Source organism: Ammospiza caudacuta (genome assembly GCF_027887145.1).
Source record: "Ammospiza caudacuta isolate bAmmCau1 chromosome 35 unlocalized genomic scaffold, bAmmCau1.pri SUPER_35_unloc_1, whole genome shotgun sequence".
In the NCBI taxonomy this organism is placed as follows: Eukaryota; Metazoa; Chordata; class Aves; order Passeriformes; family Passerellidae; genus Ammospiza; species Ammospiza caudacuta.
Window position 1 is genome coordinate 14,965 of NW_026682903.1, and position 21,414 is coordinate 36,378.

The following is a 21,414-nucleotide window of genomic DNA, read 5'->3' on the forward strand; positions in this document are numbered from 1 at the left end:
CGAGAGCGGCCCCAAAATCCCCAAACTGCCCCCGAAACCAGCCCTGAAATCCCCAAACTTGGCCCCAAAATGGGCCTTGAAAAAGACTCCGTATCCCTGAAACTGGCCCCAAAATGGATCCCGAATTCAGCCCCAAGCCCCCCAAAACTTGTCCCGAAACCGGCCCAAATTTCCCCCAAAATGGGTCTGGAAACCAGGCCCAAACCCCTCTTAACTTGTCCCAAATTCCCCCAAACTGGCCCCAAAAAGGGCCCCAAAACCGGCCCCAAATCCCCCATAATGGGCCCCCAAACTTGCTCCAAAATCAGCCCCAAGTGCTCCGAAACTGGCCCCAAAACCAGCCCCAATTCCCCCCAAACAGGCCCCAAAACCGGACCCAAAAGAGCCCCAAATCCCCCGAAACTGGCCCCAAAACCAGATCAAAAACTCCGAGTGCTGCGCCTTTACTAAACACCAAAAACTGGAAACAGCAACGAGGGGAGAGCAGGAACGGGGCAGAAATGGGGCAAAAAAGGGGGGAAAAGGGGCAAAAAATGGGGCAAAAAAGGGGTGAAAAATGGAGAAAAAAAGGGGGGGAAAGGGGCGAAAAATAGGGGAGAAAAGGGGGAAAAATGGGCAAAAAATGGGAAAAGAAAGGGGGGGGGGAAAGGGGCAGAAAATGGCGGGAAAATGGGCAAAAAATGGCAAAAAATGGCCAAAATACGGGGGAAAAAAAAGGGGAAAAAAGAGGGAAAAAAGGGGTAAAGAGGGCATAAATGGGTCTGGGGTCCGCGGGGGGCTCAGGCCTCGAGCAGCTTGCCCAGGAAGCGCAGGTTGAGGATCTTGAGCTGCTCCTCCAGGTCCATGCGCACGATGCCGTCCTCGCCGTCGATGCTGAGCAGGATCCCGGTGGCCTCGCGGTCCTCGCCCAGGATCACCTTCACCTGAGGGGCAAAAATGGGAAAAAATGGGGAAAAAAGGGTTTAGGGGGAGTCCCAGAGGGGTTTGGGGTGATTTGGGGTGAATTTGGGGTGATTTTGGGGGGATTTGAGGAGGTTTGGGGAGATCTGGGGGGATCCCGGTGGCCTCGCGGTCCTCGCCCAGGATCACCTTCACCTGAGGGGCAAAATGGGGCAAAAACGGGAAAAAAAGGGTTTAGGGGGAGTCCCAGAGGGGTTTGGGTGGTCTCAGAGGAGTTCTGGGGGGATTTTGGGGGGATTTTGGGGGGATTTGGGGAGGTTTTGGGGGGATCAGGAGGATCCCGGTGGCCTCGCGGTCCTCACCCAGGCTCATTACCACCTGAGGGGCAAAAATGGGCAAAAATGGGGAAAAGAGGGTTTAGGGGGAGTCCCAGAGGGGTTTGGGGTGATTTGGGGTGAATTTGGGGGGATTCTGGGGGGCTCAGGGGGGATTTGGGGAGCTTGGGGGACCCCAGGTGTGCCCAGGTGTGTCGGGGGTCCCACCTTGTTGCTCTTGGTGGGCGTGACGGGCTCCAGGTGCTCGCTGGACACGCTGACCACCTTCTCGCTGTCCTTCAGGTACACCGAGCACATCCCGCCCTGGGGAGGGGGAGTCAGCACTGGGGACCCCCAAAATATCCCCAAAATACCCAAATCCACCTGTGACCCCCAAAATCCCCCCAAATCCACCTTCTCGCTGTCCTTCAGGTACACCAAGCACATCCCGCCCTGGGGAGGGGGTGTTAGCATTGGGGACCCCCAAAATATGCCCAAAACCCCCCCAAAAATACCCCCAAACCCACCCAAATCCACCTGTGATCCCCCAAACCCCCTCCCTACGTACCTGGCGCTGTCCAGGTACGAGTCCCTGACCTTCACCTGGATCTCCGTGCTCACCCAGACCCCCCAAACCCCCTTTGTGATCCCCCAAATCCCCCCCAAATCCCCCCCAAATCCACCTGTGACCCCCCAAACCCTCCCAAACCCTTTTGTAGCCCCCCCAAACCCCCTCCCCACGTACCTGGCGCTGTCCAGGCACGAGTCCCTGACCTTCACCTGGATCTCCGTGCTCACCCAGCGCCCCCAAACCCCCCAAAACCCCCCCAAATCCCCCCCAAATCCCCCCCGTTTCCACGCCCAGGTACCGTGACGCTCCGGATGACCCCGGTCTGGCCCACGGCGGCGCTGTCCAGGTACGAGTCCCTGACCTTCACCTGGATGTCCGTGGTCACCCAGTCGCCGCCCGCGCCCGCCTCGATGCCCGAGCCGGGGGTGTGGGGGTTGTACCCGCCCGGGGAGGGGGCGCCGGGGGTCATGGGGCTGTAGCCCACCGGGCTGGGGCTGGGGCTGGCCTGGGAGGGTAAAACAAGGGGGTTATTGGGGGTACAAATGGGTCTGGGGGTGTCATGGGGATGTAGCCCACCGGGCTGGGGCTGGGACTGGCCTGGGGGCAGGAGAAACAGGGTTATTGGGGGTACAAATGGGTCTGGGGGTGTCACGGGGCTGTAGCCCACCGGGCTGGGGCTGGGGCTGGGGGCAGGAGAAACAGGGTTACTGGGGGTACAAATGGGTCTGGGGGTGTCATGGGGCTGTAGCCCACCGGGCTGGGGCTGGGGGCAGGAGAAACAGGGTTATTGGGGGTACAAATGGGTCTGGGGGTGTCACGGGGCTGTAGCCCACCGGGCTGGGGCTGGGGGCAGGAGAAACAGAGTTACTGGGGGTACAAATGGGTCTGGGGGTGTCATGGGGCTGTCGCCCACCGGGCTGGGACTGGCCCGAGAGGGTAAAACAAGGGGGTTATTGGGGGCTAAAATGGGTCTGGGGGAGATTAAAGGGGGTTATTGGGGGGTTACTGTGGGGTTTGGGGGGGATTAAATGGGTCTGGGGGTGTCATGGGGCTGTAGCCCACCGGGCTGGGGCTCGGGCCGGCCTGGGGGGCAATGGGGACACGGTTATGGGGGGGCTATAACAGGTCTGGGGGGCATTAAAGGGGGTCTGGGGGGGCTACAAAGCGATTTGGGGGGGACAAAAGGGGGTCTGGGGTGCTATTGGGGGGCTTGGGGGGGTTAAAGGGGGTCTGGGGGGGCTAAAAGGGGATTAGGGGGCTCTGGGGGGGTACAAAGAGGTTTTGGGGTGATTTAAGGGGATTTTGGGGGGATTAGGGGGCTCTGGGGGGGTACAAAGAGGTTTTGGGGTGATTTAAGGGGGTCTGGGGGCTATAACAGGGTTTGGGGTATCAGAGGGTCTGGGGGCTACAAGGGGATTTTGGGGTGATTTGGGGGATCTGGGGGATTTTTGGGGCCGGGGTCATTTTGGGGCTCATTTTGGGGGTTCTGGGTACCTGGTAAGCCATAGGTGAGGGCGTGGGGTGGTAGCTCGCAGGTGAGTGCGTGTTCAGTGCCCCAGGTGGGTTTGGGGCAGTTTGGGGCAGTTTGGGGCAGGTCTGTGCTATCAGGACGGGGCTTTTTGGGGCCGGGGTCATTTTGGGGCTCATTTTGGGGGTTCTGGGTACCTGGTAAGCCATAGGTGAGGGCGTGGGGTGGTAGCTCGCAGGTGAGTGCGTGTTCTGGTACCCCACCGGGCTCGGCGCCACCTGGTGGTAGCTCTGGGGGGAGGGGCTGGGCTGGTAGGAGCCCTGGGGGGAGGGGACGGCGTAGGGGGAGAACTGCTCCGTGTTGTACCTGCGGAGACGGACAGGTGAGAAACACCTGGGCACAGGGGGGGACAGGTGAGAAACACCTGGGCACAGGGGGGGACAGGTGAGAAACACCTGGGCACAGGGGGGACAGGTGGGGACAGGTGAGAAACACCTGGGCACAGGTGGGGACAGGTGAGAAACACCTGGGCACAGGGGGGACAGGTGAGAAACACCTGGGCACAGGGGGGGACAGGTGAGAAACACCTGGGCACAGGGGGGACAGGTGGGGACAGGTGAGAAACACCTGGGCACAGGTGGGGACAGTGGGGACAGGTGAGAAACACCTGGGCACAGGTGGGGACAGTGGGGACAGGTGAGAAACACCTGGGCACAGGCGGGGACAGGTGAGCACAGGTGAGGGACAGGTGGGGACAGGTGGGCACAGGTGAGGGCACACCTGGGTAACACCTGGGCACACCTGGCTCACACCCAGGTAATGCCCAGGGCACATCTGGCTCACACCTGAGTACAGGTGAGAGCACACCTGGGCACACCTGGCTCACACCCACCCCAACCCCCCCCAAAGCACCAAGGCTCCATTTTGGGGTCCCCTCCCACACCAACGATGGAGATTTCAGGGTGATTTTTTGGGGTGATTTCGGGGGATTTTGGGTTATTCCTCACTCACATGGCGGGGGTCCCGGGGGTCTGCGGGTTGTAGGGCTGGCTCACTTGGGGGGACGCGGGGTCGGGGTACCCGGGGGTCTGCGGGTTGGGGGTCCCCCCGTAGCCCTGGGGGGACGGCGTGGGCTCGTCCTCGAAGCCGTACTCGAAATCCTCGTCAGCCCTGGAGCGAGGGGAAATTGGGGAGGGGTCCCCAAAACGGGAACCACACCCCAGAGAGGGGAAACTGGGGAGGGGTCCCCAAAAATGGGAATGACACCCCAGAGAGGGGAAACTGGGGAGGGGTCCCCAAAACGGGAACCACACCCCAGAGAGGGGAAACTGGGGAAGGGTCCCAAAAACGGGAACCTGGCCCCAGGAAATTGGGGAGGGGTCCCCAAAAATGGGAACCCCCCCCAGAGAGGGGAAATTGGGGAGGGGTCCCCGAAAATGGGAACTCGACCCCAGAGAGAGAGACCCCCCCAAAATTGGGGTTATTTTGGGGTTATTTTGGGTGGGGGTCTCACCTCGAAGGCGTGTTGGGGTTGTTGGGGTTATTTTAAGGTAATTTTGGGTTATTTTGGTTAATTTGGGTGGGGGTCTCGCCTCGAAGGCGTGTTGGGGTTGTTGGGGTTATTTTAAAGTAATTTTGGGTTAAATTTGGGTTATTTTGGTTAATTTGAGGAGGGGTCTCGCCTCGAAGGCGTGTTGGGGTTGTTGGGGTTATTTTAAAGTAATTTTGGGTTAAATTTGGGTTATTTTGGTTAATTTGAGGAGGGGTCTCACCTCGAAGGCGTGTTGGGGTTGTTGGGGTCCCAGGCCCCACTCTGGGCCGGGGTCCGGCTCCCGTCGTGCAGGGGGGTCTGCGAGCCGTAGTGGGGGGTGCGGCTCCCTGGGGACCCCAAAACACCAACATTAATGAACGTCACCCCAAAATTAATGAATGTCACCCCAAAATCCCAACATTAATGAATGCCACCCCAAAATCCCAACATTAATGAATGCCACCCCAAAATCCCAACATTAATGAATGCCACCCCGAAATTAATGAATGTCACCCCAAAATTAATGAATGTCACCCCAAAATACCAACATTAATGAATGCCACTCCGAAATCCCAACATTAATGAATGCCACCCCGAAATTAATGAATGTCACCCCAAAATTAATGAATGCCACCCCAAAATCCCAACATTAATGAATGCCACCCCAAAATCCCAACATTAATGAATGCCACCCCGAAATTAATGAATGTCACCCCAAAATCCCAACATTAATGAATGCCACCCCAAAATTAATGAATGTCACCCCAAAATCCCAACATTAATGGATGCCACCCCAAAATTAATGAATGCCACCCCAAAGTGTCCCGAGAGCCCCAGAGGGACCCCTGACCAAACTGCCCCAGAATGTCCCCAAATGTCCCCAAACGGCCCAGAATTGTCCCCAAATTGCCCCAGAATGTCCCCAAACTGCCCCAGAATTGCCCCAAATGTCCCCAAACTGCCCCAGAATTGCCCCAAATTGCCCCAGAAATGTCCCCAGTGTCCCAAATGTCCCCAGAATTGTCCCCAACGTCCCCAAATTGCCCCGGAATGGTCCCCAAATTTCCTTGAACTGTCCCCAGACTGCTCCAGAATTGTCCCCAAATTGTCCCCAAATGTCCCAAAACAGCCTTGGAATGGTCTCCAATGTCCCCGGCAGTGTCCCCAAACTGCCCCAGCAGTGTCCCCAATGTCCCCAATGGTGTCCCCAATATCCCCAATGATGTCCCCAATGTTGTCCCCAATGTCCCCAATGGTGTCCCCAATGGTGTCCCCAATGGTGTCCCCGTGCCACACTCACCGTCGTGCAGGGGGGTCTGTGAGCCGTACACGGGGGTGTCCCCAATGTCCCCAATGGTGTCCCCAATGGTGTCCCCAGTGTCCCCGTGCCACACTCACCGTCGTGCAGGGGGGTCTGTGAGCCGTACACGGGGGTGTCCCCAATGGTGTCCCCAATGGTGTCCCCAATGTCCCCAATGGTGTCCCCAATGTCCCCAATGTCCCCAATGGTGTCCCCAGTGTCCCCGTGCCACACTCACCGTCGTGCAGGGGGGTCTGTGAGCCGTACATGGGGGTCCGGGACCCCGAGCCGTACATGGGGGTCTGCGAGCCGTACATGGGGGTCCTCCCGTAGGCCGAGGTGAGACCCCCGGGGCGCCGGGAGCCCCTGTGGGGACACAATGGGGGACACAGGGGTCACACGGGGTCACACAGGGGTCACACAGGGGTCACAGAGACCCCAGACCCCCGGGAGCCCCTGTGGGGACACAACGGGGACAGAGAGGGGTCACACAGGGGACAGAGAGAGGGGGTCACACAGGGGTCACACGGGGTCACACAGGGGACAGGGACCCCTCCAGGAGCCGGGGGGGATCCAGGACCCTCTCAGGGGTGTCAGAGACCCCCTCAGGGTCACCCCCAGACCCCAATGTGTCCCCAGGACAATTCCAGGGGTGTCCCCAGGTGTCCCCAGTGTCCCCAGGGGTCACTCACACGGTGGTCAGTCTCTGCCTGTCCACGCTGATGGTCTGGCACTGTCCCGGGGCTGTCCCCAATGTGTCCCCAGGGTGTCCCCAGCCCCAGGGGTGTCCCCAATGTGTCCCCAGGGTGTCCCCAGCCCCAGGGGTGTCCCCAATGTGTCCCCAGGGTGTCCCCAGCCCCAGGGCTGTCCCCAATGTGTCCCCAGGGTGTCCCCAGCCCCAGGGGTGTCCCCAATGTGTCCCCAGGGTGTCCCCAGCCCCAGGGGTGTCCCCAATGTGTCCCCAGGGTGTCCCCAGCCCCAGGGGTGTCCCCAGGGTGTCCCCAGTGTCCCCAGCGGTCACTCACACGGTGGTCAGTCTCTGCCTGTCCACGCTGATGGTCTGGCACTGTCCCGGGGCTGTCCCCAATGTGTCCCCAGGGTGTCCCCAGCCCCAGGGGTGTCCCCAATGTGTCCCCAGGGTGTCCCCAGCCCCAGGGTGTCCCCAGTGTCCCCAGCGGTCACTCACACGGTGGTCAGTCTCTGCCTGTCCACGCTGATGGTCTGGCACGTCGAGTGCAGCTCCACGCGCGCCGTCGACTCCGTGGCGTCCTTCACCACGCCGATGTACCCTGGGCGTTTGGGGGGCATTTGGGGGGCTCAGGGGGTCCCTGGGGGTCTCTGGGGGTTCGGGAGCCCCCCGAGGGGGTCCCTGGGGATTTGGGGGGGGGTCCCACGCGCGCACACCCACCTTTGTAGGGCCCCTGCGAGATGCGCACCGTCTGCCCGATGAGGTCGTTGTCGCGCCGGCCGCGGCCCCGGCTGAGGCCCCCAGCCCCAAATGCGCCCCTCTGCCCTGGTGGGGGGCACGGGGGGCTCAGACACCCCCAGACCCCTCCCCAAATCACCCCCCAGCCCCAAATGCGCCCCTCTGCCCTGGTGAGGGGCACGGGGGGCTCAGAGACCCCCAGACCCATCCCCAAATCACCCCCCAGCCCCAAATGCGCCCCTCTGCCCTGGTGGGGGGCGCGGAGGGCTCAGAGACCCCCAGACCCCTCCCCAAATCACCCCCCAGCCCCAAATGCCCCCCTCTGCCCTGCTGGGGGGCACGGGGGGCTCAGAGACCCCCAGACCCCTCCCCAAATCACTGAGCGGCCCCAAATGCGCCCCTCTGCCCTGGTGGGGGGCGCGGGGGGCTCAGAGGGGTCCCGAGGGTCCCCGGGACCCCTCCCCAGGCACTCACCGGCGCCGCTGGGGTGCATGGGGCTGCTGATGCGGGGGGACATGGGCGTGAAGCCGCACATGGCGAAGTTGGTGACGTCGCGAGGCTGCGGGCGGGAAAACGGGGTCGGAATGGGGGCAAAAAGGGGGAAAACGGGCAAATCCGGGAAAGCGGGGAGGGGTCTGACCTTGGAGCCCCCCGCCAGCACCAGGTGGCGCGTCTTGCACACGAACATGCCCCCGTTCTCCACCAGCTTCTTGCAGTGCAGGAAGGCGAAGCCGCGGAACAGGTGCCGGATCTCGCCCTCGCGGCCCTGGGCAGGGCAGGGGGCAAACGCAGGGCTGAGACCCCCGAATTAACGGGTGAGACCCCCAAATTGGGGTGGGAGAGCCCCCCCAAATTAGTGTGTGAGACCCGCCCCCGAATTAACGGGTGAGATCCCCAAATTGGGGTGGGGGAGCCCCAAATTAGTGTGGGAGAGAGCCCCCCAAAATGAATGTGTGACACCCCACCCCAGATTAACAGGTGAGACCCCCAAAATTGGGGCGGGAGGGCCCCAAAATTCCTGGGTGAGTCCCCCAAAATTCCTGAGGATGCCCCAAACACCCTGAGGACCTCCCAACCCCCCCAGGAGCCTCCAAACCCCCCAAATCTCCCCAAAATCGCCCCAAAACGCACGGAGTGGGGGCCGTCGACGACTTTGACGATGTCCTTGACGTGGATGTTGTTCTGCTCCCCAAAGCCCCCGAATCTGCCCCAAAATGACCCAAATCTCCCCCAGGTGTATCCCAGGATCCCCCAAACCCCCCGAATCTGCCCCAAAACACCCCAAATCGCCCCGAAACGCACGGAGTGGGGGCCGTCGATGACTTTGACGATGTCCTTGACGTGGATGTTGTTCTGCTCCGAGTCCAGCGCCACCGCGAAGCGATTGTCCTTCTTGCGCGTCACCGCCTGGTGGCGCACCGTCACCACCTTGCCGTACATGTTCAGCACCTGGGGCAGGGAGAGATACACCTGGATACACCCGGATACACCTGGATACACCTGGGATACACCTGGGATAGCTGGGATACACCTGGGATACACCTGGGGCTACCTGGGACAGCCTGGTGGCGCACCATCACCACCTTGCCGTACATGTTCAACACCTGGGACAGGGAGAGATACACCTGGATACACCCGGATACACCTGGATACACCTGGGATACACCTGGGATAGCTGGGATACACCTGGGATACACCTGGGGCTATCTGGGACAGCCTGGTGGCGCACCGTCACCACCTTGCCGTACATGTTCAACACCTGGGACAGGGAGAGATACACCTGGGATACACCCGGATACACCTGGGATAGCTGGGATACACCTGGGATACACCTGGGGCTACCTGGGACAGCCTGGTGGCGCACCATCACCACCTTGCCGTACATGTTCAACACCTAGGACAGGGAGAGATACACCTGGGATACACCTGGGGTACACCCGGGACAGCCTGGTGGCACACCGTCACCACCCTGCCGTACATGTTCAGCACCTGAGGACACACCTGGGGTCACCTGGGAGGGGTTTTTGGGGGACTTTGGCCAGGATTTTGGGGGTTATTTTGGGGAATTTTGGGGGGGATTTTCGGGGGGATTTTGGGGGGGATTTTGACCAGGATTTGGGGTGGTTTTTTGGGAGACTTTGGCCAGGATTTTGGGGGGTTTTTTGGGGGATTTTGGCCATGATTTTGGGGGTTATTTTGGGGAATTTTGGGGGGGATTTTGGCCAGGATTTTGGGTATTTTTTTGAGGGAATTTGGGGGGGTTTTGGGGGGGATTTTGGCCAGGATTTTGGGTGGTTTTTTGAGGGAATTTTGGGGGGTTTTCGGGGGGATTTTGGCCAGGATTTTGGGTGGTTTTTTGAGGGAATTTTGGGGGGTTTTCGGGGGGATTTTGGCCAGGATTTTGGGGTGTTCTTCGGGGGTCTCACCTGGAACGTCTCGCGCTCCAGGCGCACGATGACGCCCACGGTTTGGGGGTCCAGCTGCACCAGCTCCCCCCACTCGTGCTGCCCCCCCACGTCCACCCCCGAGGCCGTCTCGGAGCAGAGCTGCAGGTCCCGGGGCAGCACCTTCAGCTGGGGCAGGAAAAGCGAGAAACCGGCTGGGTGCAGGCCCCAAAACCGCCGGGTTTCACCCCAAAACCCCTTCGCCCAGTTCTCACTGCTTTTTCCCAGATTTTCCCCATTTTTTCCTGGTTTTTCTCAGTTTTCCTCACATTTTCCTATTTTTCCACAGTTTTCCCCATGTCTTTCCCAGTTTTTTCCTGGTTTCCTCTGTCTTCCCATTTTTTCCCAGTTTTCCTGTGAATTTTCTGGTTTTTTTCCCAGTTTCCTCCAGGTTCTTTATCTTTTCCCCCATTTTTGTGATCTTTTTCCCCATTTTTCACCTTTTGAACAGTGAGTTCTGAGAACAGCATCACAAAGTTCTCCTGCCCCCTCCATTTCCCCTCATTTTATCACATTTTACCCCCTTTTCCCTCAGTTTTTTTCCCAATTTTCACTTTTTTTCCCCGTTTTTGCCCCTTTTCGCCCCATTCCCACCTCGTGCATGGTCAGGTCCGAGAACAGGATCACCAGTTCTCCTCCCCCTCCATTTCCCCTCATTTCATCCTGTTTTACCCCCTGTTCCACTCATTTTACCCCCCTTTTTCACAGTTTTTTCCCATTTTTTCCCGTTTTTTCCTGTTTTCCCCGTTTCTCGCCCCATTCCCACCTCGTGCACGGTCAGGTCCGAGAACAGGATCACCAAGTTCTCCTCACCCCCCATTTTATGCTGTTTCACCCCATTTTCCCCCTGTTTTTTCCCGATTTTCACTGGGTTTTCCCCGATTTTCATATTTTTTCCCCGTTTTCGCCGTTTTTCGCCCCATTCCCACCTCGTGCATGGTCAGGTCCGAGAAGAGGATCACGAAGTTCTCCTCCACCCTGACGATGAGCCCGGTGTCCCCCTCGAACCTGCCCGCTATCACCTTCACGTGGTCGCCCATCCTGAAGTACTTGCGCAGCTCCTGCGCCGGGAACTCCAGCATGTCCTGCCGAAAAACCCAAATTCCCGTTTTTCCGCCCCAAACTCCGCCCCGGGTCGGGGTTTTCCGGGCGTTCCCCACCTTGAGGTCCTCGTGCTTGGGCATGATGGTGATCTTGTTGCCGTCCACGCTGAGGATCTTGCCCTGCAGGTTGATGAGCTCGCCCTCGCACACCTCCACGTTGTCGCCGGGCTGGAAGTTGTGCTCGCGCTCCTTGCCTGCGGCGTTTTGGGGTGAATTCCGGCGCTTTTGGGGCACTCTGGGCGGGAGTTGGGGGTTTGGGAATGGAGCGTTCCTTACCTGTGCTCTCGGTCACCACCTCCAGGTCGATGCCCTCGGGTTGGTCCTCGAATTTCTCCAGCTCGGACAGCGTGGGCTTGACGCCCTCCGTGATCTGGGTTTGGGGTGAAATCGCAGGGTTTTGGGTAAAATTAAATGGTTTGGCGTGAAATCAAACAGTTTGGGGTGAAATCAAACAGTTTGGGGTGAAAACCCAGGGTCTGGGGGAAAATCAAACAGTTTGGGGTAAAATCCTCGAATTTCTCCAGCTCGGACAGCGTGGGCTTGACGCCCTCCGTGTTCTGGGTTTGGGGTGAAATCACACAGTTTCGGGTAAAATCAAACAGTTTGGATGGAACAGGCCCATTTTGGGCTGGATTTTGGCGTTTTTGGGCTCAGCACAGTTGACATAGCAAAGCTCTTGAACAGGAAGCCCTTGCGGCACAGTTTGGGTTGGAACAGGCAGGTTTTGGGGAGAACGGGCGGATTTTGGACAGCGCAGTCACACTTCACGATACAAGGGGCAGATTTTGGGTCAGATTTGGGCAGATTTGGGCTCACCACGGCCGACATGGCGAAGCTCTTGAACAGGAAGCCCTTGCGGCTGTAGCGGTTGCCCTCGAAGATCAGGAAGTCGCCGTCGGAGGCCACGTCCCCGCCCAGGGAGCTGCAGGGGGATCGCGGGGATCAGGGGGTCCCGGGGGGTCCCAGGGTGGGTCGGGGGGTCCTGGGGTGGGTCAGGGGGTCTCAGGGGGTCCCGGGGTCCCCCCCATTCCCGGCCGTACCGGATTTTCTCGGCGTCGAAGAGGCGCTGGGGCGGCCGCTTGAACTTCTTGCGCTTGGCGAACCAATCCTTCTGTGGGGGGAGAGAGAGAGAGGGGAAATGAGAGGGATCCGCTGAGAGGGATCCACTGCGAGGGATCTGAGAGAGATCTGAGCTGGGATCCACTGCGAGGGATCTGAGAGAGATCTGAGCTGGGATCCACTGTGAGGGATCCACTGAGAGGGATCCGCTGAGAGGGATCTGAGAGAGATCTGAGCTGGGATGTGCTGAGCTGGGAGCTGACTGAGCACCTGATTGGGGATCCACTGAGCTGGGATTTGGTTGAGGATCTGATCTGAGCTGGGATCTGAGCTGGGAGCCGAGTGGGGATCTGAGCACGGATCTGATCCCATTGGGGATCCACTGAGCTGGGATCTGCTCAGGAATCTTCTGGGGTGTCTGACTGGGGATCTGCTGGGGGATTCCCAGAACTGGGATCTGATTGTGGATCTAACCAGGGATCCACTGACCCGGGACTCGATCGCAGATCCACCGAGCTGGGATTTGACCAGGGCTCTGCTCAGGGATCCCCTGAACCGGGGTCTGAGCTGGGATCTGATCTGAGCAGGGATGCGCTGAGCTGGGAGCTGAGCTCTGCTCGGGGATCTGATCAAAGATCTGACCAGGGACCTGACTGGGGATCCACTGCCCTGGGATCTGCCCCGGGACCCCCTCACCTGCCCCAGGTGCATCCCCCCTCCCTCACCAGGCTCATCCGGGCCTTGATGCGGTCGAAGTCGATCCTGGGGATCATCTTGAGCGAGATCTGGTTCTGGCTGGGCTCCACGTAATCCACCTGGGCACAGGCGGGGCTCAGGTGAGCCAGGTGTGTCACTTTCCCCCGGGGTGTGTCACCTCCCCTCCCAGATGTGTCCCCTCCCCGCAAGGTGTGTCCCCCATGTGTTCCTCAGGTGAGCCCTGCGCCGCCAGCTGCGGCCCCAGGTGTGTCCCCTCCCCCCCAGGTGTGTCCCCAGTCCCCCAGGTGTCCCCAGGTGTCCCCTGCTCCCCCAGGTGTCCCCCAGGTGTGTCCCCTGCTCCCCCAGGTGTCCCCCAGGTGTGTCCCCCGCTCACCTGGGCGATGTCGTCCTTGTAGATGCCCCTCTTGAGGCGCACCCAGGTGTGTCCCCAGGTGTCTCTCCTCCCCTCCCAGGTGTCCCCTGTTCCCCCAGGTGTGTCCCCTGCCTCCCCCAGGTGTGTCCCCTCCCCCCCAGGTGTGTCCCCATGTGTCCCCTGTTCCCCCAGGTGTGTCCCCTCCCCCCCAGGTGTGTCCCCTGCCTCCCCCAGGTGTGTCCCCTCCCCCCCAGGTGTGTCCCCAGTCCCCCAGGTGTCCCCATGTGTCCCCTGTTCCCCCAGGTGTGTCCCCAGGTGTCCCCTGCTCCCCCAGGTGTCCCCCAGGTGTGTCCCCCGCTCACCTGGGCGATGTCGTCCTTGTAGATGCCCCTCTTGAGGCGCACCCAGGCCTTGGGTTTCAGGTTGGTGACCTCCTTGACCACCTTGAGCACGTCGGTCATCTCCTTGATGGGCACCATCTGCTGGTTCCAGTAGCCCAGGCGCAGGTTGCCCACGCCCTCGATGGCCTGCTTGACGTGCGTCTGCTTGTAGGCCTCCACGTACAGGTACCCGCGCACGTGCTCAGGTGCCACCACCGACTTGATCTGCAGGGGCTGGGGACACGGGGGGACACGGGTGTGACACAGGTGTGACACTGGGGACAGCCAGGTACAGCCCAGTATAGCCCCTGTGTCCCTGTGACCCTGTGTACAGGTGTGTACAGGTGTGTACAGGTGTGCCTCCACATACAGGTACCCACGCATGTGCTCAGGTGCCACCACCGACTTGATCTGCAGGGGCTGGGGACACAGGTGTGACACAGGTGTGACACAGGTGTGACACTGGGGACAGCCAGGTACAGCCCAGTATAGCCCCTGTGTCCCTGTGACCCTGTGTACAGGTGTGTACAGGTGTGTACAGGTGTGCCTCCACATACAGGTACCCGCGCACGTGCTCAGGTGCCACCACCGACTTGATCTGCAGGGGCTGGGGACACAGGTGTGACATGGGTGTGACACAGGTGTGACACTGGGGACAGCCAGGTACAGCCCCTGTGTCCCTGTGTCCCTGTGTCCAGGTGTGTCCAGGTGTGTACAGGTGTGTACGGGTGTGTACGGGTGTGCCTCCACGTACAGGTACCCGCGCACGTGCTCAGGTGCCACCACCGACTTGATCTGCAGGGGCTGGGGACACGGGGACACAGGTGTGACACAGGTGTGACACAGGTGTGACACAGGTGTGACACTGGGGAGAGCCCAGTACAGACCAGCACAGCCTCAGTGTCCCCATGTACAGGTGGGTCCCTACTGTCCCTATGCACAGCTGTGTACAGGTGTGCACAGGTGAGTCCCCACATACAGGTGTGCCCAGGTGTGCCCAGGTGTGTCCCCAGCGCTCACCGTCTCCATGTACAGGTGTGTCCCCATTGTCCCCATGCACAGGTGTGTCCCCATGCACAGATGTGCCCCCATGCACAGGTGTGCCCAGGTGTGTCCCCAGCGCTCACCGTCTCCGTGTACAGGTGTGTCCCCATTGTCCCCACATACAGGTGTGCCCAGGTGTGCCCAGGTGTGCCCAGGTGTGTCCCCAGTGCTCACCGTCTCCGTGTACTGGTACGCGATGAATTTCCGCATCAGGGCGATGGCCGTGGCGCGCTCCTCCCCGATCTGGGGTGAAAACGGCGGAATTTGGGCAAAATCAGCAGGGTTTGGGCTCAGAGGGGGTTTTGGGGCAAAAACCCCAATTTTTGGGGGTTTAGGTCACCCCCCAGCACCCACCTTGCACTTGACTGTCCAGAGATTGGGGTCCCTGGGGGGGGGGGGGACAGCAAAAATTCGTTATTTTGGGGGTCTGACCCAAATTCCGCCTGTTTTACCCCAGCTTAGTTCCCATTTTCAGGACCCCTGACCCAAACCCCCAATTCTGACCCAAATTCCCCCGGTTTCACCCCAGCTGAGTTCCCATTTCTGGGAATTCCAACTCAAATTTCCCCTTTTTTACCACAGCTCAGTTCCCGTTCCCAGGACCCCAGCCCCAAATTCCCTGTTTTTCCCCCCAAATCAGTTCTGATTCTTTGGAATTCTGCCCCCAAATTCCTCAATCCTGCCCCAAAATCCCCAATCCTGACCCAAAATCGCTGTTTTTCTCCCCAAATCTCACTTGACGCCGGGCAGCAGCTGCTGCTGGGTGATGTCATCCGAGAGCTCGTCGGAGCCGCCGTAAACTCTGCGAAAACGGGGAAAACACCCCAAAATCAGGGGCGGGGAAAACACCCCAAAAAACGGGGAAAATGCCCCAAAAAAACGGGGAAAACAGCCCAAAATCAGGGGGCGGGGCCAGGGGATGGGACAGATGGGGGTCACTCAGCGGTCAGTGGTCACTCTCAGTGGTCACTCTCAGTGGTCACTCAGGGCCAATCACTCAGGGTCAGTGGTCACTCAGGGTCAGTGGTCAGTGGTCACTCTCAGTGGTCACTCAGGGGTCAGTGGTCACTCTCAGTGGTCAGTGGTCACTCGGGGGGTCAGGGGTCACTCAGGGGTCAGTGGTCACTCAGTGATCAGTCAGGGAGTCAGTCAGGGGTCACTTTCAGTGGTCACTCAGCAGTCAGTGGTCACTCCCAATGGTCAGTGGTCACTCACTGGTCACTCAGGGGGAATCACTCAGTGGTCAGTGGTCACTCATTGGTCACTCAGGGGTCACTCGGGTCAGTGGTCACTCTCAGTGGTCAGTGGTCACTCAGGGGGGTCAGGGGTCACTCAGGGGTCAGTGGTCACTCTCAGTGGTCAGTGGTCACTCAGGGGTCACTCGGGTCAGTGGTCACTCAGTGATCAGTCAGGGAGTCAGTCAGGGGTCACTTTCAGTGGTCACTCAGCAGTCAGTGGTCACTCTCAGTGGTCAGTGGTCACTCTCAGTGGTCACTCATTGGTGACTCAGGGGCAATCACTCAGGGTCAGTGAGTGATTGAGCACTCTCAGTGGTCAGTGGTCACTCTCAGTGGTCAGTGGTCACTCTCAGTGGTCACTCATTGGTGACTCAGGGGCAATCACTCAGGGTCAGTGAGTGATTGAGCACTCTCAGTGGTCAGTGGTCACTCTCAGTGGTCAGTGGTCACTCAGGGGGGTCAGGGGTCACTCAGCAGGCACTCAGGGGTCACTCGGGGGAATCACTCAGTGGTCAGTGGTCACTCTCAGTGGTCAGTGGTCACTCAGCAGTCACTCAGGGGTCACTCAGGGGTCAGGGGTCACTCGCTGGTCACTCAGGGGTCACTCGCTGGTCACTCACGTCTCGCCCACGGAGGACTTGGCGTATTTCTTCATGTAGTACTCGCCCAGCTCCTCCTCTCGCTGGTCCCTGCGAGGGAAAACGGGGGAAAATCAGCCGGAAACGGGAAAAACCAGACAGAAACGGGGAAAATGGGGAAAAATGGGCAAAAACGGGGGGAAATTGGAAAAAATGGAGGAAATGTGGGAAAAACGATGGGTAATAGGGAAATAGGGGGAAAATGCAGGAATGGGGGAAAAACATGCGGAAAGAGGGGAAAATTGGGAAAAATTGGGAGAAATGGGGGAAAAAGAGAAAAACATGGGAAAATGGGGGGAAAAGGCAAAAAATTGGGGAAAATGGGGGAAAACAAAAGGGAAATGGGGAAAAGGAAAGAAAACCAGCAAAAAATGGGGGAAAACCAGGGGAAGACAGGTGGAAATGGGGGAAAAAAATAGGAAACAGCAAAAATTCAGGAAAACAGGAGAAAACTGGGGAAAACAAGGGAAAACGGGGAAAAATGGGGGAAAACCAGGGGAAGACAGGCGGAAATGGGGGAAAAAAATAGGAAACAGCAAAAATTCAGGAAAACAGGAGAAAACTGGGGAAAACAAGGGAAAATGGGGAAAAATGGGGGAAAACCAGGGGAAGACAGGCGGAAATGGGGGAAAAAAGAAGACTAAACAGCAAAAATCAGGGAAAACAAGGGGAAAATGGGGGAGAAGGAAGGGAAACCAGCAAGAACTCAGCGGAAATGGGGGAAAACGAGGGGAAAGTGGGTAAAAAGGTGGAAAATGGAGTGAAAAGGGCAGAAATGGGTGCGGGTGACCTCCAGAGGTTCTGCAGGCGCCGCGCCCCCGAGCGATCCTCGTCCACCATGACGTTGTCGATGTTGGACGCTGAGGAAGAGGAGCACAGGGGTTCTGGGGCATTCGGGGCCATCTGGGGATCCGGGGGGCGTTTGGGGGGTTTGGGGAGGGGGCTCTTACCTTCGATCTCCTCTGCCCCGGGGAGCGGGAGGAGGAGGAGGAGGTGGCGGTGGAGGATGGAGAAATCAACAGCAAAACCGGGGTTTGGGGGGAAAAACGGGGGTTTGGGGGAAAATAACAGAAAACAAAAAAATGCAACGGAAAAAACCCAGGCAGAGCGGATGAGATGGAGGGGATGGGGGGGACAGGGGGGACCCCGGGGTTTGGGGGGAAAAATGGGGATTTAGGGAAAAGGGGGGATTTAGGGATAAAGGGGTTTGGGGGGGAAAACGGGGGTTTGGGGAAAAATAACAGAAAACAAAAAACGCAACGGAAAAAACCCAGGCAGAGCAGATGAGATGGAGGAGACCCCGGGAAAAGGGGGTGGGGAAAGGGGATTTGGGGGGGAAAATGGGGATTTAGGGAAAAAGGGGATTTTGGGGAAAAAGGGATTTGGGGCAGGAAAGGGCACTTTTGGGGGAGGGCAGTTTTGGGGAGGGTAATTTTGGGGCAGGAAAGGGCAGTTTGGGGGCAGGAAAAGGAGTTCAGGGTATTTGGGGAGGGGGCAGCAGGCACCCACCCCCATGCAGGGCCCCCCCGTCCCTCCCTGCAGCCCCCAGGTGTGTGGGTGGGTGGGTTTTTGCAGCCCCCAGGTGTGTGGGTGGGTGGGTTTCTGCAGCCCCCCAGGTGTGTGGGTGGGTGGGTTTGCAGCCCCCAGGTGTGTGGGTGGGTGGGTTTGCAGCCCCCTGCCCAGCTCTCACCTTTCTCCAGGATGTCCTCAGCCCCATCTTCCCACTGATCTTCATCCTCGTACTCATCATCAACGTCTGCCACAGAGGGGAGGGGGTGTCAGCGCCCTGGAGACCCCCAGAGACCCCCCAAAAACCCTGCCAGACACCCCCAAAGCCCCCAGACCCTCCCAAACCCCTTCTAGCCCCAGAACCCTCCCCAAATCCCCCCAGACTCCCCACAACCCCCTCCAAAACTCCCCAAACCCCCCAAAATTCACTCAAAACCCCCTCAGAGCCCCCCAGAGTGCCCCAAAACCCCCTCAGGTCCCCCAAAATCCCCCCAGATTCCCCTCACCAGCCTCGTCCAGGATGAAGCCCCCGTGCCGCGGCTTCTTGGCCGGCCGGTCGTCGTCTTCCTCCTCCTCCTCCTCCTCATCGTACTCCTCCTCCTCCTCCTCCTCTTCCTCCTCCTCCTCCTCCTCCTCGGGCTCCTCCTTGCCGCTGCCGCCGCCGCGCTGCTCCTCGGGCTGGGGGGCAAACGGGGGCTCAGGGACCCCCAAAATGTCCCCAAATCCCTCCAATATCACCCCGAATCCCCCAAAGCCCTCGTCAATATAATCCAAAATCCCACAAACACCCCCAAAAAATCCCCCAAATCCCTCCAAAATACCCCCAAAATGCCCCAAAAATTCCCCCCAAGATCCCCCCGCCCCAAAAATATCCCAAAACCCCACAAAATTCCCCCCCCCAAACCCCCTTCAAAATCCCCAAAACTCCCAGAATCCACACCAAATCTCCCAAACTCCCCAGAAATCCCCCAAAATACCACAAAGTCCCCTCAAAGTCCACCAAAAACCACCAAGTCCCCCCCAAAAATTCCCCCAAACCCCAAAAACAACCCAAATGCCCCCAAACTCCCCAATATCCCCTCAACTGCCCCCCAAAAAAACCCCAAATCCTTCCCAAAATCCCCTCAATATCCCTCAAAACCTCCCTAAACTCCCCCCAAAATCCCCTCAAAACTCCTCCAAGCCCCAAGACGCCCCAACTACCCCCAAAAAAACCAAAATCCACCCAAAGCCCCCCCCAAAAAACCCCCAAAATCTGCCCAAACCCCCTCTAAAATCCCCCTAAATCTCCCCCAAAACCCGCCAAACCCCCCCCACCATTACCTCCCCAAAATCCTCTCAAAATCCCTCCCAAATCCCAGAAATCCCCCCAAAACCCCCACAAACACCCCCAAAGTGCCCCGAACCCCCCCGGCGCCGGGCCGTGCCTCGTTGTCGTCGCCCTCGTCGCTGCTGCGCTCGCTCTCCTCCTCGGAGAAGTTGCTCTCGTCGCTGTCCGACATGGCCGCCGCGAGCCGGGGCTCCTGAGGGGCCGGGGGGCGTAATCAGGGCTCCGGGGGGCTCTGAGGGGCTCCTGAGGGGCCGGGGGGCGTAATCAGGGCTCCGGGGGGCTCTGAGGGGCTCCTGAGGGGCCGGGGGGCGTAATCAGGGCTCCGGGGGGCTCTGAGGGGGCTCCTGAGGGGCCGGGGGGCGTAATCAGGGCTCCGGGGGGCTCTGAGGGGCTCCTGAGGGGCCGGGGGGCGTAATCAGGGCTCTGGGGGGCTCTGAGGGGGCTCCTGAGGGGCCGGGGGCGTCCTCAGGGCTCTGGGGGGCTCCTGAGGGGCCGGGGGGCGTAATCAGGGCTCCGGGGGGCTCTGAGGGGGCTCCTGAGGGGCCGGGGGGCGTCCTCAGGGCTCTGGGGGGCTCTGAGGGGGCTCCTGAGGGGCCGGGGGCGTCCTCAGGGCTGTGGGGGGCTCTGAGGGGCCGGGGGGCGTAATCAGGGCTGTGGGGGGCTCTGAGGGGGCTCCTGAGGGGCCGGGGGGCGTAATCAGGGCTCCGGGGGGCTCTGAGGGGCTCCTGAGGGGCCGGGGGGCGTAATCAGGGCTCCGGGGGGCTCTGAGGGGCTCCTGAGGGGCCGGGGGCGTCCTCAGGGCTCTGGGGGGCTCTGGGGGGCTCCTGAGGGGCCGGGGGCGTAATCAGGGCTGTGGGGGGCTCTGAGGGGCTCCTGAGGGGCCGGGGGGCGTAATCAGGGCTGTGGGGGGCTCTGAGGGGGCTCCTGAGGGGCCGGGGAGCGTCCTCAGGGCTCTGGGGGGCTCCTGAGGGGCCGGGGGCGTAATCAGGGCTGTGGGGGGCTCTGAGGGGCTCCTGAGGGGCCGGGGGGCGTAATCAGGGCTCTGGGGGGCTCTGAGGGACCGGGGAGCGTCCTCAGGGCTGTGGCGGGACTCCTGAGGGGCCGGGGGGCGTAATCAGGGCTCTGGGGGGCTCTGAGGGGGGGCAAGGAGCCTGTAAAGGGGGCTCTGAGGGGTCTGGGGGCTCCTGAGGGGCCAGGGAGCGTCCTCAGGGCTCTGAGGGGGCTCCTGAGGGGCCGGGGAGCGTAATCAGGGCTCTGGGGGGGCTCTGAGGGGCTCCTGAGGGGTCTGGGGGGGGCAAGGAGCCTGTAAAGGGGGCTCTGAGGGGTCTGGGGGCTCCTGAGGGGCCGGGGAGCGTAATCAGGGCTGTGGGGGCTCTGAGGGGGCTCCTGAGGGGCCGGGGGGGGAAAGGAGCCTGTAAAGGGGGTCCTGAGGGGTCTGGGGAGTCCTGAGGGGCCTCGGGGTGCAAGGAGTGTGTAAAGGGGGTCCTGGGGGGGTAAGGAGAGTGTAAAGAGGGTCCTGGGGGGACAAGGAGCGTGTAAAGAGGGTCCTGAGGGGTTTGGGGGGTCCTGAGGGCTCCCTGAGGGCTCCCGGGCTGCCCTGACGGCTCCGCGGACGCTCTGAGAGGGCTTTGAGGGGCCCCGGGGGGCTCTGAGGGCTCCGGGTGGGGCTCTGAGGATGCCCTGAGGGATCTGAGCGGTCTGAGGGTGCCCTGAGGGCTCCGGTGCCGCCCCGAGCGCCGCCGCCGCCGCCTCCCTCCCTCACCCGCTGCCTTCCGCTCCGGGCCTGGCTCCGCCGCCGCCTGAGGCGCTCCCGGTGCCGCTCCTGCTGCGGTTCCCGGGCCCTGTCGCGATTCCCGGGCCCTGCTGCGGTTCCCGGTTCCGGTCCCGACCCGCGGCCGCTCCGCGTCGCTCCCGGGCCCCGCTCTCGCGAGACTTCCCGCCCTTCCTCTCGCGAGACTCGGTGGCGTCGGACGGCGGCGCGAGAGGCCCAAAACGCGCCGGGGTTTTTTTTTCGCGGTTTTTTTTTTTTTTGTGACGGGTGTGACGTCACCCGCGCCGGCCGTGACGTCACGGCGAATCCCCGCCTGTCC

The 21,414-nt window shown here is 60.4% G+C and overlaps 1 protein-coding gene across 1 annotated transcript; it reads right to left on the reverse strand.

The window, feature by feature from the left end:
* Positions 1-479: 479 nt before the first annotated feature.
* SUPT5H (SPT5 homolog, DSIF elongation factor subunit) lies at positions 480-21,237 on the reverse strand. The gene is made up of 30 exons (XM_058824539.1): positions 21,087-21,237; positions 19,401-19,517; positions 18,501-18,624; positions 18,176-18,241; positions 17,436-17,447; positions 17,276-17,345; positions 16,468-16,536; positions 15,346-15,411; positions 14,964-14,994; positions 14,784-14,852; positions 13,548-13,799; positions 12,842-12,931; positions 12,098-12,168; positions 11,874-11,979; positions 11,334-11,427; positions 11,115-11,251; positions 10,884-11,039; positions 9,937-10,083; positions 8,813-8,959; positions 8,151-8,276; positions 7,985-8,069; positions 7,493-7,597; positions 7,271-7,373; positions 6,323-6,450; positions 5,026-5,131; positions 4,265-4,423; positions 3,451-3,619; positions 2,084-2,290; positions 1,443-1,538; positions 480-923 (listed from the first exon to the last, which is right to left on the reverse strand). The coding sequence occupies exons 2-30, from the start codon at positions 19,494-19,496 to the stop codon at positions 780-782; spliced, it is 3,231 nt and encodes a 1,076-aa protein (XP_058680522.1). The 5' UTR covers positions 19,497-19,517; positions 21,087-21,237; the 3' UTR covers positions 480-779.
* Between the last annotated feature and the right edge of the window lie 177 nt (positions 21,238-21,414).

Excerpts from the sequence above, each read along its gene's own strand:
- SUPT5H (XM_058824539.1), bottom strand. The coding sequence starts at position 19,496 with ATGTCGGACAGCGACGAGAGCAACTTCTCCGAGGAGGAGAGCGAGCGC. Across the intron at positions 8,277-8,812 it reads TCATCGACGGCCCCCACTCC|GGCCGCGAGGGCGAGATCCG; the intron begins GTGCGTTTCGGG and ends TGCCCTGCCCAG. Across the intron at positions 3,620-4,264 it reads ACCCCCGGGACCCCCGCCAT|GTACAACACGGAGCAGTTCT; the intron begins GTGAGTGAGGAA and ends CCGTCTCCGCAG.